Here is a 17,081-nt window from a genome sequence, read left to right on the forward strand (position 1 = left end):
GTGCTGGGTGGCAAAAGTGCTTTGTCTATGTGGCTGGGGGAGAATGTCAAGTGGATGGATTTTGAGAAGGGTGGTTATAGAATTGGGATTTGGGGTTGAAATGATTTATTGGTTCATAAAATTAGGCTTCTTAATAAGTACAATAAAAGCTTAATTCTTATTGCACGTAAAGTTTTGTATCAATATATTGCATTTCTGGCGTCCTTCCACAACACGGATCTTCATTCCAATCATAGCTTGTTACAGGTAACTAGTTGTGCCAGAACATGTATGTATTTATGAAATAGTGTTGATTATTAGAAACTAAAGATCATGTTGCCATGTTAATAAGTAGAATTTCCATGTTGCTAACATTTTTAGAGATAACTGATTTCTCTCTAGAACTTGAGCACCTTGATTATGGCTTTAAAAGAAAGTCTTGTTTTCTATGTAAGGTGCATGAGAATAGTTTCAGATTTTAGAAATCAAGTGGTACAATTGAAAGTGGAATTTGATTGGGTCTGGTCCTTGTAAAGACAGTTTTTTTTAATGGGACTTTCCTCTTTGAGCCTGCATTTTGGTGTTGGCTCATTCCAGGCTTTATTCACCCAGGATGGACTTTGTGATTCTGCTGCAGCAATGGTGGCCTACACTCTGACCTGAAGGCTCAGCCTCACGGGTCTGCTGGGGTGCTTCTTTGTCCCTCGGAACCCCTAGCCTCACATGGTTAACTTGACAGGAGAGGAGACAGCAGCAGTGTCCTTTTCTTGAGTTCTTCCAGTTTGATAATCATAAAATTCTTCCTTCCTTCTGTGGCCCTTCTGTCCATGACTCGCATTCCATTTCCACTCTGACTGCCTTTGTTTACCCTGTAGCTCACACCCAGAGAAAGACCTTCTTAGCTTGGTCTTCCTGCTCCCAAGCTTTCTCTCCTTGACTTCACGTTCCCTGCACTTACACCAGAGTAATGTTCACAGTTATGAAGGTTTCCCACAACTAAGACACAGTCAAGCCTAGAGTCCCAACTTTAAATCCCTAGCTCTTTGACACATTGACCTGTTCTTTCCAAAAGAGATTTTGTTTTGTTTTTGCATAGCTTTTATTCACACTCTTTCTCCCCCAAGAACTAGAGAACCTGCTACTTTGTGCCATCTTTTGGGATCTGTTATGGGACATCCCTTCCCTGGGACAAGCAGTATTACGTTATTACTCAGTAGATTATTTAAGGGCCACATGGCACCACCATCTCCTTTTGTGAAACATCTCATCTTGTTTAACTTTTTTAAAACAGTTCTCTGGAGGTCTGAATGACGTTCAGTAAACTGCATATATTTAAAGGGTACTTGATATGATGTATGCCACCTTCTCAGTCTAGAGTGAACATATCCCTCATCCCCAAAAGTTTTCTCCTGCCCCTTTGTGACCTCACCTAGGCTCCAGGAAATCACTCATCTGTGTTCTCTCACTACAGATCGTTTGTAGTTTCTAAAATTTTGTATAAGTGAATCATATTGAATGCCCTTTCTGGGCGACTGGCTTTCCTTCAGGATAATTTTTGACATCCATGTTGTAGTGTATGTCAGTAGTTCGTTTCTTACTATTGTTGGGTAGTATTGCATTGTACAGAAATAGCACAAATTGCTCACCCATTCACCGGGTGATGAACACTGGGACTGTGTGCAGTCTGAGGCTGTCACACATGAAACCGCTGTGAATACTTGTGTACATTCTTTATGTGGACATACCCTTCCATTTCCCTTGAGTAAATACAGAGGAGTGGAGTGGCTGGCTCTTAAGGCAGGCATATGTTTAACTTTGTAAGAAGCTGCCACACTCTTCCAAAGGAGTTGTGCTATTTTATGTTCCCACCAGCGGTGGAGGAGAGTTCAGGTTCCTTTATATCTTTGCTAATACATGATATAGTCATTCTTTTTAATTTCAGCCATCCTAGTGAATATGTAGTGATATCTTACTGTAGTTTTAATTTGAACTTATCTAATGACTAATAATGTTGAACATCTTTTCATGTGCCTGTTTGCCACTTGTGTGTCTTCGGTTAAGTGTTTGTGTACATCTTTTTCTGCCTGTCAGTTTTAAAGTTTTTTTTTTTTGTTGGGTTTGAGAGTTCTTTATTAGATATGTGATTTGCAAATATATTTTCATAGTCTGTGGCTCTTCACAGTGTCTTTAAAAGAGCAAGAGTTTTTAAATTTAATGAAGTTCACTTTATCATCTTGTTCTTTTATGAATCACGGTTTTGGTATCGTTTTTAAGAAATCTTTGCCTAACCCAGCATCACAAAGGTTTTCTCCTAGAAGTTTTATAATTTTAGGTTTTACATTTAGGTGTATGACCGATTTTGGATTAATTTTTCTATATGGTGGTAGGAATGGATTGCAGTTTATGTTTGCGTAAGTCTTAGTTGTTTTTTATTGTATGTGATCAAGCTGCAGACCACCATAAAATGTCACTGTTCTAGAATTCTCCAGCGTAGCTCACTTGTACTCATTTTCTCTATGGGGTACAAATTGATGTAAAAATGTACTAAAAGCTTCCAACTTTCTTATTCTTTTACAAAAAGAGCCTCAGGTTTATTTGAGGCTGGTGAAGCCGTTTTCCTTGCCCAGGGTGTGAAGTGCTCCCCTGAAGGGAAAGTTTGGTGTTTATCAGGATGGTGCTGGTGTCTGATAGTTTCCTCCTCTGGCCCACCTGTAGAACAGGTGCCATTCCTCTTCTCTTGCGTGTTTCCTTTCTTGTAGGGAGATGGGCCCTTTCTTGCCTCTTTTCCAAGACTGCTCTCAAGCTGTTCCTCTAATCCAGAAGCTGGGGCGGGCAGGTGGGAGTAGTGGTCTTGGTGGGAACGGTGGCTGCCAAGAGGGCCTGCCTTGTTGAAAGGGGTGTCCACTGATGGGTGCTGGATAGTGGTCGGCTGCCACACTGCTCGCCCAGCATTGCCAGATCTTCAGAGTTTTAGGAGAAGCTGGGAATAAAGATGTATGTGAAATTTGTGAGTGAAAAAGATAAAAGGCACTTGGAAGGTCCTGCCGGTGTCATGCAAGTGCTTGCAGCCACCTGATCTGAGTCTAGGCTACAGCTGTGCTCCCTTCTTTTTCTGGGATCCTCAGCATTTTCATAGCTTGAATTTTTAAATTTCCTTTTTCAGTGGGCTTTTTTTCTTATGTGATGAGTAAGCCAAAATTGTCACTATAGAAAAATTAAACAAAATTTTTCTCCATTTCTGCTGCTTTCTCAATGTTCTGGTTCTCTCACCACCAGATTTTTGGACAAAGCTGATGTATAGTATAGGGGTTGTGTATGTAGCTTTTGCATACATACACTTTTGCAGCCCTAACACTGCTTATTTCTTAGCTCTTACAAGTGTGACGTAGGGAGGTTTTAGAGAACCTTGTGAGATGTCATGTCTTTTGCTGAAAGATTCCATCACTCAGAATCTGGAAATGGAGGTGATATTTATTTCATCCTCATGAACAAGCCTAGTAGGCTGAGTACATGTGCAGCCAGAGAGGGCTGTCTTTTTTTGGAATCAGAACAGTATATTGGAAAGAGTTTGGGCTGTAGCATTAGCAAGATATGGCTCAAATCCTGACTGTGTCACTCCTGGGAAAGATGTTTCATTTTGGGCATTTTGTTTAATGAATCATTATATCTCCTCAGCTGTGTTAATTGAGGATTCTAGCTGCAAGCACGCAATCAAGCTCCCAAGGCACCAAGGATGCACATTCAGGCTTCTGTTCTATTCCCGCTTACAGCCAGGAGTATCTGTAACTAATATTTGCATTGATCATCTGAAATCATCAGGAAAACATTCAGTTCTTTTTAGTAAGCTCTATGTAAGAGGTGATTTAGATATTACATTGGCACATATTTTTAAAAGATGAAAACGTTGCTAGGAGTGATGGAAAGGCTTCTCTGGTTGCTGCCATGCATGACTGGATGGCGGATAAATTGGGGAAACATTTTTGGAGGACAGTTTGGCAATATAATAGAAAGAAGCTTAAAAATGAGAATAATCAGTTATGCAAATATTTATGTATACGTGTAGATATATCTAGTAAAGTAATGGTTTGATTAAACTGTTGGTTTATTTCAGTGTTTAACTGGTCTTATTACTTGTTTATGAGGGATACTTAGTAAGTGGAAATGCTTTACGATATGTCACTTTCTTTCTTTTTAAGCTCAGAATTATGTCCATGAGGAAGGATCCCAGGTTTGTTTAAAAATTAAGTTTCACTTAAGGCGGGCCACACAGGAGAGAAGAGCATTAGTGTGTTAATAGGTTGTGGGGTCATGGCCTCTGTTTCTCTCTCTCACTTAAGTTAAAGGTTTACATTCACATAGTTTAAATTTAGATTCCTAATTTTCCTTCCTACCCCTGTTACTGTGACCCGGTGAGCATTGCTCACTGCTGTGAACGAGTGGCTCTTTTCTTCTGCAGTTACTTTTTCTTCCCTGGACCTAGTGTCCTTTATTAGATTTCTGTAACCACAAAGTTAATTAAACCCTCAGCTTCCCCCCAGGTGTGGGGTCTCTTCTCAGCATTTTAGGCCACGTAAGGTGTTTGTGGTTTCTTTTCTTGGTGGTGTCTTTTTGAAACCCTCTCTCCTACTCTGGCCTGGGCTGCTTGTCCTCTGGGCCTTACACTGGTCGTTCTCCTCCATCACCCCAGGGAGTTCTCTCCTCTTCCCTTCCACTTGATTCCTTGTCTACTTTCGTAGTTTACTCTTTGGTTTTAGTGGAGGATCTTTTTCAGTAATCTCCCAGGAGAATATGGGAGAGTCACAGTTTTGAGATTTTTCATGTCGGAAAACATTTTATTCTGCACTCACACTTCATTGTTAGTTTGTCTGGATATAGAATTTTAGGCTAGCAGTTATTTCCCCTCAGAATTTTGAGGACATTGCCGAACTGTTTGCCAGTTTTGTTGTTGCTGCTGCTGAGAATGTCGGTACCTTTCTGATGCTTGGTTGACTGAGCTGGGCTTCTCTTTGGTGCTCTGTAGTAATTCTGTCTCCAGGTTCTGAAATTTCATGATGCTGTGTTTGGTGCAGGTCGTTCCTCCTCACATATACTATATGTTTCTGAATTTCCAAATTTTCTAAATAAATGTCTTATACTCAGAAAGTTACTATACGTAATTTGTGTGGTATGCGGTACTTTTGGGGAAAAATGATCTGTTCCGATGTAAAAAGCTTCTGGCCCCTCACAGCAGTCTGAGAGCAGTGGCCCTGTGCATGAGTTCTGCCCAGAGAGGAGGTCAGCCTGTGGTGATGCATGTTTGCTGAGAGCGAGGGGGAAGAAGGCTGTGGCCAGTGTGTTGTCTGTGTGGCACCCTTATGCATTGTCTTTCGGGAAGGAGCATCTGGAAAGCTGTTAGTGTTTTTGAAAGACCAAGCAATGCGTGTGTTTGGTTTTGTATTGTGAATGGTTGGCAGATCTAAATATTATTTCACAAAGTGTCTAGTTTGGATACTATGAGATGTATGTATATTTATTTATGTATTTTTTAATTTTAAGTTTGTAAGATTCCTGTTGAGGTTCTCTGGTGTGAGACAGTGGATCTGGTGTTATATAAAACAAAAAGGAAAGTGCCTATACACACTTGGTTTTTAATTGACTGGAGGACATGTTTGCTTTCCTTGAAATTGATTTGTCTCAGTGTTGGATAGAAAGTGATGTAATATTCATGCCCATACAAAAAATCAAAATCAATTTTCTCAAGAGTTCAGGACATAGCTCACAGTTACAAGAATAAGCAGTAAGATAATATATATTAAAAATTGTTGCTATAATTAGTAGAAATAGTGGGTGACTATTTTTCCAACATACAGAGAAGCTGAAAAAAATTCACAGTAAACATCTACGTATGGACTGCCAAGATTCTATAATTAAACTTTTTAAAATCGACTTTTTAAAAAAAATTTATTTTCTTTAGTTTTTTGGCTGCGTAGGATCTGAGTTGTGTGTGGGCTCTTTGTTGTGGCACGCGGGCTTCTCTCTAGTTGTGGCATGCGGGCTCGAGGGTGCGTGGGCTCTGTAGTTTGAGGCACGCAGGCTCTCATTGAGGTGCGCGAGCTCAGTAGTTGTGGCGCGCGGGCTTAGTTGCCCCGTGGCATGTGAGATCTTAGTTCTCCAACCAGGGATCGAACCCCAGTCCCCTGCATTGGAAGGCGGATTCTTTACCACTGGACCACCAGGGAAGTCCCTAAAATCAACTTCTAAAATTAAATATTTTACTCCATCCATCCTTCAGTCCATCTTGTTTTTTCATGTGTTTTGAAGTAAGTTGTGGATGTCAGGACCCTTTTCCCCATCTACTTCAGTGGGCATATTGTTAATATTTGTTTACAGTTCTTTTAGGTTTTGTTTTTAGGTGAAATTTACATACATGAAATGCTCACATTTTAAATATACCATTCATTGTATTCTGACAAATGCATACACATGGTAGCTTCTTGGAGTCATCTCTTTATCTTCAATAAAGTGTACATATGAGGCAGGTGTTAAAAAGATATCTCAGATGATTAAGAGATCGCAGGCTTGCTGGATGGGTTTCTGCAGCAGTAGGCCTCTAGCCTCCCTTAAAAGAAAAGCTCGACATCATAGGTTGGCCTATCGTTGAATGTGGTAAATAAGGGACTTTACCTTTTTTTTAGTGGATATGGTGGGCCAGAAGAGTGCTTCTGAATCAGAGGGCCTCTCTCTGGAGAGTTGTATGCTTAGATCTTCCTAACTTTGCTTTCATACTGTGTCCTGGGAAGCTTACTCAGGTGGACAGCTTCCAGCTTCTCTTCAGTCCAAGCTCCAGGCTCTTTCTGCAGTTTGAACAGAGACAAAATTGTCATGGACTTTCTTATTAGGAATATTGATGGCTTTTTTAGAGGCTCTGTTTTCTCCCAGTTTTTCATTCAGGTCATGAATGCATTGCTTGTGTGTTTTCACTTCCTCAGACAGGTTCTCCTTTCTCTTCTCATTCTTTTTTGAATCACTTTATCCTGTAGAACCATGACTTTCTATAGAGGGTTGGCTGCATGTATTGAACATTGGCATATTTTACCTTTATTTGCCTTTCCAGCTAGTACCTAGCTGCCAGGTTATCTTTCAGATCAGATTGCTGAAGAGCCATGCCTTCCTAGCTTATGGCCTTTTTAAAGGCTCAGAAAGCTTTTATGTTCCTCTCCTAGTAGCAGGGGACCCCTGCCGCTTCCTTCCTTGTCCCTTTAGCTCCTGCATGACTGTTGTTTCCTGGAAGGTTTTCTTAGCTCCTCTCTCAGTTGTGTGTCACCATCAGAAGGCATTATAATTTTTTCACCTTATTTACTACGAAACATTTTCAAATATACAGAAAAATTGAGAGAACAGTGGAGTGAATGTCCATAATATCCAGCACCGAGATTCATCAGTTATCATTTTGCCATATGTGCTTTATCTACCATATAAAGATGAGTGTGTGTGTACGTTTTGTTGTTTGTTTTTTCTTGAAGCAATTCAGAGTTACAGCCTTTTTTGGCACTTGTCCTGTGGGCTTCAGTTTGACCCTCAACATAAGATAATGAGGATGCTCTTCTGCATGACTGTGATACTGTTGCCATACTCAGAAGCAGTAATTCTCTCATTTCATTTTATACTTCATATTTAGATTTGCCCATTTGTCCCAAAAATTTTTAAAAAGATTTGGAAATAGGATCTATTCAAAATTTACATGTTGAATTTTTTATAAAGTTGAGTTTGTTATGTCTCTTGTCTCTCTTAATCCATAAATCTACCTAACCTTTATAAAACACCTTGAAAGACTTTTTATTATGAAAAATTTGAAATAACAAAAATACATAAGTACACAGCAGGATGATGGCCACTTACCCACACCCTAGCCTCAGCAGTTACATGTATACACAAGTACACAGTACGGGCTCCACCTGCCCATGCCCTAGACTTAGCAGTTAATAGCTTACAGTTGATCTTTTCCATCTGTACTCCTGTCACTTTCCCCTATATTATTTTGAAGCCCATCTCAGACATCACATTCATCGGTTTTTCAGTATTATCTTTAAAAGATGAATTTAAAAATATATATCATCACACCTAAAAAATAACTATAATTAATACTATCAATACTACAATCAGTATTTATATTTCCAGTTGTTTCATCTATGTCATGGATGTTTTTTAATTGTACAGTGAAGAAAGGGGGGGGACTTGTTGATTCCTTTTAACCTATGAAAACTGGCTAGCACCAGAAATTCTGAACGTGATTTTCAAGTTTGAAGTCTAGCACTTGTTCTCAAAATATGCTAATTCTGTGAATATTTTGATTTTCCGACATTTTTATAAAAACCTGATATCCTTTTGGTCAGATGTGAGTTTAGTGACTCCAGTGAGGCTCTCTTACTTCAGGCCAGTGGGACCACGTTTAGCAGTGTTCCCCTGTGAGTTAACTCAACGATGCCGCTGCTGCAGGGTTGCGAGAAGTGGGAAGGAGAGGGTAGCTCGCGGAGGAGGGAGCTGTCCAGACCTACTTTGCCTTCATCCACAAGCTTCTGTTTTTGAGACCTGCTCCTGCTTTTGCCAGCCAGGACTGTGTCAGTGCTGCTGTTTTGGTGGTCTCTTCCCTTGTGGTTTTCCCCTGAAGTCAACACCTTGTCAAGAGGGCTGGACCTTTTGACAAGCCCTGTTGGCCCCAAGCATGGCGTGTGATGTTGGTGATGCACTCTGGCAGTTGGCAGCACTCTGCCCTGGTGCAGTGCTTCCATCACCATGACTGGTCACAAGTGTGTCCAGGCACCAGTGCCTCATTTCCTCCTCTGATGTAGTCAGTCATTTATGGGGAATTAGGAGCTATCACTGAGCCGTCTCCTGGGAGTGTCAATGCAGGGTTAGAAATTAGTGGCTTTCATAATTACCTTTTTCTTTGTAATTAAAGAAAATGTTTTGCCACCTTATTGTGGTATAATTGGTGTACAATTGAGTACATGTATTTAAAGCTTCAATTTGATGGGTTTTAACGTGTATATACCTGTGAAACTATCACTTTCCTTTTCTGTCCCTCTTAAAGACTAGAAGATGAGCAGCTAGAGAGAGGGATTTAACTGCTCTTGTCTTTAACGTTGCTTTTCCAAATCCTGAGACTCTTTATTCTACTCTCTTCCAGCTCAAAACTGGTATTGAAATTTGGTGTCTTCAAATTTTGACATTGTTTTTACTTACATAATAGTTAATGAATTTCAAAATAATATAGGGAAACCTGGTGGGAATGTAAATTTGTGCAGCCACTATGGAAAACAGTATGGAGGTTCCTTAAAAAACTAAAAATAGGGAATTCCCTGGCAGTCCAGTGTTTAGGACTCGGCGCTTTCACTTCCGGGGCCCTGGGTTCAATCCCTGGTCAGAGAATTAAGATCCCACAAGCTGTGCTAGGTGGCCAATAAATAAATAAGCAAATAAGTAAATAAAACAAAAACTAAAAATAGAGCTACCATATAATCCAGCAATCCCACTCCTGATCATATATCCGGAAAAGATAAAAACTCGTATTCGAAAAGATACCCAGTGTTCATAGCAGCACTATTTATGATAGCCAAGACGTGGAAACAACCCAAGTGCCCATCAACAGGTGATTGGTTTAAAAAGGCATGGTATATGTGTGTATGTTGGAATGTTACTCAGCCATAAAAAAGAATGAAATAATTACCATTTGAAGCAATGTGGATGGACCTAGAGAATATTATACTAAGTGAAGTAAGTCAGACAGAGAAAGACAAATATATGATGTCAGTTATATGTGGAATCTAAAAAATAATACAAATAAATGTATATACAAAGCAGAAACAGACTCACAGACATAGAAAACAAACTTCAGTCTACCAAAGGGGAAAGGGAGAGGGGAGGGATAAATTAGGAGTATGGAATTAACAGATACAAATAGATACATAAAATAGAGAAGTAATAAGAATTTACTGTATAGCACAGGGAACTATTTCAATATCTTAGAATAACCTGTAATGGAAAAGAATGTGAAAAAAACCCGTGTGTGTGTGTATATAATGGAATCACTTTGCTGTCTACCTGAAACTAACACAATATTGTAAATCAAGTGTACTTCAATACAAAATTTTTTTTCTAAAACACAGAAATAGGGAAACCTGTGAGGGTCTTTTCTCCTGAAAACAGATACGAGCTGAGCTTGGGAATTACCTGGTTTGGGCAAAGGAGTCATTGCTCAGTGCAGCTGGATCTGGGTTTGTCTGAGCACCTGCTCTGATGTGTGTGACTTTGGGGCATTAACACCTTTACCAGCATCTTCATCATGAGCACCATGAGGGACAGTCTGGAGAATAAATGAGAAACATGGCATTTAAGGTCTTAGTGAACCCAGGCACACCAAGTGCATGATGGTTCTCAGTGGATCTCCAGGACTGACTTGGCCCCTTGGAGGAAAGGGGGACTTGTGGTTCAAAAAAAAGATCATTTAAAACTGGTGTATCTGTTGGTGGGAATGTAAATTGATACAGCCATTATGGAGAACAGTATGGAGGTTCCTTAAAATACTAAAAATAGAACTACCATATGACCCAGCAATCCCACTACTTGGGCATATACCCTGAGAAAACCATAAATGAAAAAGAGTCATGTACCACAGTGTTCATTGTAGCTCTGTTTACAATAGCCAGGACATGGAAGCAACCTACGTGTCCATCAACAGATGAGTGGATAAAGAAGATGTGGCACATATGTACAGTGGAATACTACTCAGCCATAAAAAGAAACGAAATTGAGTTATTTGTAGTGAGGTGGATGGACCTAGAGTCTGTCATACAGAGTGAAGTAAGTCAGAAAGGGAAAAACAAATACCGTATTTGTTTTTGCCTTGTCTTTAACGTTGCTCTTGTCTTTAACGTTGCTTTTCCAAATCCTGAGACTCCACACATATATATGGAATCTAAGAAAAAAAAATGGTTCTAAAGAACCTAGGGGCAGGACAGGAATAAAGATGCAGACATAGAGAATGGATTTGAGGACACGGGGAGGGGGAAGGGTAAGCTGGGACGAAGTGAGAGAGTGGCATGGACATGTATACACTACCAAATGTAAAATAGATAGCTAGTGGGAAGCAGCTGCATAGCACAGGGAGATCAGCTCGGTGATTTGTGACCACCTAGAGGGGTGGGAGGGAGACGCAAGAGGGAGGGGATATGGGGATATATGTATACATATAGCTGATTCACTTTGTTATAAAGCAGAAACTAACACACCATTGTAAAGCAATTATATTCCAAGAAAGATGTTAAAAAAAAGAACAACAGAAAAAAACTAGTGTATATCCTGGAAGTCATTCATTCTTTTTTTCTCTTTTAGATTAAAATATAAGTACACCGCTAAACACAGTTTAATAAAGTGGTTTAAATTTTTTAAACTTTCATTTTTTTAATACTCAGCTCATTTTTAAGTTTGAGATATAATTTATGCAAATCACCCACATATTAAATGTTCATTTGGATGGATTTTGACAATTATCATACTCGCGTAACCACCACCCAAAACAAAATACTGAGCACTTTTTTTTTTTTTTTTTGCGGTAAGGGGGCCTCTCAGACTGCTGTGGCCTCTCCCGTTGCGGAGCACAGGCTCCGGACATGCAGGCTCAGCGGCCATGGCTCATGGGCCCAGCCGCTCTATAGCATATGGGATCTTCCTGGACTGGGGCACGAACCCGTGTCCCCTGCATTGGCTGGCGGACTCTCAACCACTGCGCCTAGGCTTTCCTTTCACCCGCTGCAAATCATACACCACTCGCCCTGACTTCTGTCACCATAGCTAGGTTTATTTAAGTGTTGAAAATGAGATCATGCAGTGTTTGCTCTGTGTCTGATGTCTTTTAAGAGGTCAGCATGGTTTGAGATTCATTCATGCTTTTGCCTTTTGATACTGAGTAGTATTTATATGGATGTATCATAATTTACCCATTTTCCTCTTGATAAACATTTGGATTATTTCCCATCTTTTGGCTATTATGAGTAAGATTGGTGAACATTTTTTACAAGTCCTATTGTGGAAGTATGTTTTCATTCTTATAGGGAAAGTATCTAGGAGTGAATTGTTGGGCCCTATGGGAAGTATATTTGTAGCTTTATGAGAAGTTGTATTGTTCCATGGAACTCGTGTGAGCACTCTGCCATCTCAGCCGTTCTAGTGAATGAGAAATGGCTTCTCAGACTTTTTAGAAAGCAGTTTTATTGAGGTATAATTTGCATATAAGCCATCCTTTATAAGCGCACAGTTTGGTGTGTTTGGACATGTATACAGATGTGTGACACCACAAACAGTCAAGTGACTTCATTCCTGTGAAAGATGCCCTCATGCCCTCTGGCCCCTGGGCACCACTAATTGATTTTCTGTCTCTGTAGATTATGTTGGTCTTTCCTAGAGTTTCATATCATGTGTTACCGTGTCTGACTTCTTTTGCATATTGTATTTTTCTTTTTTTTTGAGATTTATCCCATGTTATGTGTATCAGCAGTTCTATCCTTTCGGTTGCTGAGTAGTAGTATTTTGTTGTATGGTTGTACCACAGTTTGCTGGTGGTTTAGACTGTATAAATCAGTGGGCTATGAACGTGGCAATTCAGGGACCCTCTCTTAACCTCCCTGGAGAAAAACTCCTCCATTGGAATGGGGAGTCAGGGGAGCCAGGCATCTTACTGCTTACCAGGTAGCCTCTGAATCCCTCTTCCAGATCGTGGTCCTTCGTCACTTCCTGGCAACACATGCTGACAGCTTCTAGGTCTAGGGGAAGGGGCTTTCCAGGTGTCAGGCTGCTTGCTGCTTGACCCTCTTCACTGCTGGCTGAGAGTACAGCTTTTTTGAGTCTGCTAAATTATTTTCCACTTGTACTTTTAAAAAGATTCCAAAATTATTAGGTTCTAAAATGTCTTTTCTCTCTTCTTGATCTGTGTGGCTTTGTGTCTTTTTATTTATTAATCTGCTTTATTGTCATTTTGGGTGGGGACAAAGGCAAAAGTATGTGTTCAGCCTGCTGTACCTTAGACCCAGAAGTCTTTTTAGCAAAACCCTGGTGTTTGACAAGTTTTTCCTTTTGTTTTTGCTGGAATTAACAGCACTGTGATGAGCATGCTTACAGTTCAGCCTTTGTTCAAATCCATGCTTCTTTCTTTTTTTCTTTTTTAATTGAAGTGTAGTTGATGTACAGTATTTTATAAGTTACCAGGGTACAATACAGTGATGCACAGTTTTTAAAGGTTATATTCCATTTATAGTTACTGTAAATATTGGCTATATTCCCTGTGTGTGTCCTTGTAGTTTGTACCTCTGAATCCCCTACCCCTGTGTTGCCCCCCTCCTCCCTTCCCTCTCCAGTGAACCGCTGGTTTGTTCTCTATATCTGTGAGTCTGCTTCTTTTTTGTTATATTCACTAGTTTGTTGTATTTTTTAGATTCTACATATAAGTGATACCATACAGTATTTGTCTCTTTCTGATTTATTTCACTTAGCATAATACCCTCCATGTCCATCCATGTTGCAAATGACAAAGTTTCCTTCTTCTTTTATGGTTGAGTAACATTCCCCTGTGCGACCATATGTATGTGTGTGTTTCCCACATCTTCTTTATCTGTTGATGGACACTTAGGGTTGCTTTCTGTCTTGACAATTGTAAATAATTCTGCTATGAACATTGGGATACATGTATCTTTTCAAATTAGCGTTTTCGTTTTCTTGGGATAAATACCCTGGAGTAGAATTGCTGAGTCATGTGGTAGTTCTATTTTTAGTTTTTTGAGAAACTTCCATACTGTTTTCCATAGTGGCTATACCAATTTGTGTTCTTACCAACGGTGTACGAGGATTCCCTTTCCTCCACAGCTTCACCGACATTTGTTATTTGTGTTCTTTTTATTCATAGCCATTCTCACAGGTGTGAGGCGATAGATACCTCACTGTGGTTTTGATTTGCATTTCCCTGATGACGAGCTATGTTGAGCATCTTTTTATGTGCCGTGCTTGTTTCTTTAAAACAAATTTCTAGAAGTAGAATGGTGGGGTTAAAAGACACACATACTTTTAATGCCAAATTGTGCCCCAGCAAGGGCGTGCTAATTTAAATTCCGACAGGACAAGTGTTTCTTTCCTGTTCCTATGTAAGTATGCACTCGGTAGAACTTTCTCCCCATCCCCCCCTCAAAAAAAATACTTGCACATAAAGTCTAAACAGTGAAACCACATCTCAGCAGAGGTGTCAGATATGACTGTGGTTGGGGCTGGAACACTGCCTCGTTCCTCGCTGCACACTTGGTCCGTCCCCTGTGTCTGGCCGAGTGTGGGTTTGAATTAAGGCTTTGGGCTTCTTTGTTTCAGGTTACACTCCTGGCACACCTTACAAAGTGTCCTGTTCCCCCACCAGCGGGGCGGTGCCACCGTACTCCTCCTCCCCCAACCCCTACCAGACCGCTGTATACCCCGTGCGAAGTGCCTACCCCCAGCAGAGCCCGTACGCACAGGTAGGCCTGGGGCGCGCTGTGGGTGTCTTACGGGGTCTCCTGGGCACTGTGCTTGTGGGAATGGCCGGTTCCTCGGGGCTCTGACCCTCTGGGTGTGGGACCCTGTGGCCCTCGTCTCTCTTCTTTCCCCAGCAAGGCACGTACTACCCCCAGCCCCTGTATGCAGCACCCCCTCACGTCATCCACCACACCACAGTGGTGCAGCCCAACGGCATGCCGGCGACGGTGTACCCTGCTGCCATCCCTCCGCCTAGAGGCAACGGCGTCACCATGGGCATGGTGGCGGGGACCACTATGGCCATGTCAGCGGGTGAGTCCTTGACCCTGGGGTGCCTGCTCTGTGATGGCATGAGGGCTGGGGAAAGGGAGAGCTCACCAGTACTCTGACCCTTGGCTTTGACTTTTCATGGCTAGGGTTGTGTGGAAGGACATCTGATCCTTTTGGGAAGAAGTGGCATGTTGTGTTTTTCTTTACCTCCCCTCCTTTCTCTTCGCTCTCCTTTCAGTTGAGACTGGAGTGTGGGGTTTAGACCATGAACCAAGTACCTTTTCCATAGACCATGACTGAGTAGCCCTCTCCAAATGGGATGGGGCCACTTTTTTTGGAGAGCTGAGTCACTTGGCTGTAGGGACAAGGAGTGACCAGATGCCTATGGCGAGCACATAGAGCTTGGGCAGAGGGGGGGTACTTTGTGATCTGGGGGCTGGCCCTGTTGATCCTCCCCTTCAGTGTGGGATACCAGCGCAGGCCAAGTTGTCTGAACGGGAATGTTTCTGTGAATCTAGGAAAGCCGGTCTTGTGTTCATAGAGATAACAGCTGCCTGTAGAAATCCTTTGGCGTACATTGATTTTATCTCCCCAGGCTTCCCCTAGGTCTGGAAAATAAACCACAGAGAGAAGAGACCCGTGGCTGAAATGGGCCTGTCTCCATGGAACCTTGGAGTGTTTGGGGGCTTGACTGAATGTCTAGGGATTAGGTTACCTCCTGTGGGCATGTGAATTGTCTGTGGTGAGGGGCCAGGTACACACAATGCGTTTGGTTGCCCATGGCTGGGTCTTTAGAAAAAAAAAAAAAAATATATATATATATATATATATATATATATTTCCCTCTTTGTTTTCCTAGACTTAAGTATAAGGAAAACGTGTCAGGAGAGAATGGTGTTTCAGGATACCATGTGTGTTTCTGCTTAGAGTCACTATTTTATTTGGTTTTCCCATACTTACCCGTGAAGGCGGAGGAGAGTCTGGCACAGATAGAAACTGCGTGTTTGCGGCACATGGAGGGCGGGGATGGCAGGCCCTGGTGTGGGTGCCCTGGTGTGGGTGCAGGCAGGAAGGAGGGGGGAGAGGAGGGCTGCCGGGTGAGGCCGTAGCTTCGAGGTGGTGCTTGTCCGTGAATGGACACAGCCGAGTTTTCTGCAGTTTCAGGGAAAACATGCTTAGCTTACGGTACTCAGAAGCTCGTGTAGTTGGGAATCTCCCTCCGCCTCCCTCTCTCCCTCTCTTCCAGTTATTTATTACCACCACAACCCAAGTGTACAGGTCAGTGGTGTTATCACACTGTGGTGTCACATCTCCAGAACTTTCTCGTCCTGGAGAACTGAAGCTCTGTACCCATTAAACAGCTCCCCCTTCCCCTTGGCCCAGACCCTGGCAACCACCATTCTCCTTACTGTCACTGTCCATTTGACTCCTCTAGGGACCTCGTATAAGTGGACTCATGCGGAATTTGTCTTTTTGTGACTGGCTTATTTCACTGAGCATAATGTCCTCGGGGTTCATCCGTGTTGTAGCATGTGACTAATTCCCTTCCTTTTTAAGGCCGAATAATATTTTTGTTTTCTTTTTATCACCTCATCTGGAAAAATAATACGGTATGCTTCTATGGAGAGGAGGCCCAAAGGCTTCTGCAGACATGCTATCCATGCGAGCTTGCTGTGTTTATACAGCTTTGACTTGTATATAATCAAGAGTTCTGAGAGCATTGTGGGTCAGAGCCATCCCCTCTTCCTGTCTGCCTCCCGCCTTGCCACGGGGGTTGGGCGGGAGCTCCCCTGTAAGAGGGAGCAGTGGTGGGGTGCTGCCTTCCACTGAGATGCCTGCTCTTCCTTCCAGGTACCTTGCTGACTGCCCACTCCCCAACTCCTGTCGCCCCCCACCCCGTCACTGTGCCCACGTATCGGGCCCCAGGAACACCCACCTACAGCTATGTGCCCCCCCAGTGGTGATCACCCTGCAAACGTAAGTGAGTGGTGAAGCCCGAGGCCAGCTTGTGACTAAAGTGCATTTTTTTAAGAGGAGAATGGGAGATCTGTGTCATTTTAAATACTGCCAAGAAAAATGCTACCTGATGATCCAAAGGCAATGCAGCGTTTAAATTTTTGTCCTTATTGGGACTCTGCAGAGGAAAGAAGAAGGAAACCATTGAGTTCTTGCTGTGCATCCTCTGCACTGTGTCCCTTACCTGGGCTGTGCTCTAGTCTCCTGCCTGCCTCCTGCAGGAAGTAGGACTCCAGTTGTAATTGGAAGTCTCTGGGGTCCGTGGGAACCAGCACGGCTGCCTCTCTTGC

The 17,081-nt window shown here is 42.1% G+C and overlaps 1 protein-coding gene across 1 annotated transcript in view; it reads left to right on the forward strand.

The window, feature by feature from the left end:
* The window catches only part of FAM168B (family with sequence similarity 168 member B), a 37,853-nt gene that overhangs the window by 16,137 nt on the left and 4,635 nt on the right, over positions 1–17,081 (forward strand). Inside the window, exons 4-6 of the mRNA XM_032637414.1 lie at positions 14,365–14,507; positions 14,640–14,817; positions 16,627–16,752. Of these exons, the coding sequence (XP_032493305.1) occupies positions 14,365–14,507; positions 14,640–14,817; positions 16,627–16,739 (434 nt within the window). The 3' untranslated portion in view covers positions 16,740–16,752. The remainder of the gene's footprint in view (positions 1–14,364; positions 14,508–14,639; positions 14,818–16,626; positions 16,753–17,081) is intronic.

The sequence above is a fragment of the Phocoena sinus genome, chromosome 7 (assembly GCF_008692025.1).
Source record: "Phocoena sinus isolate mPhoSin1 chromosome 7, mPhoSin1.pri, whole genome shotgun sequence".
NCBI lineage: Eukaryota > Metazoa > Chordata > Mammalia > Artiodactyla > Phocoenidae > Phocoena > Phocoena sinus.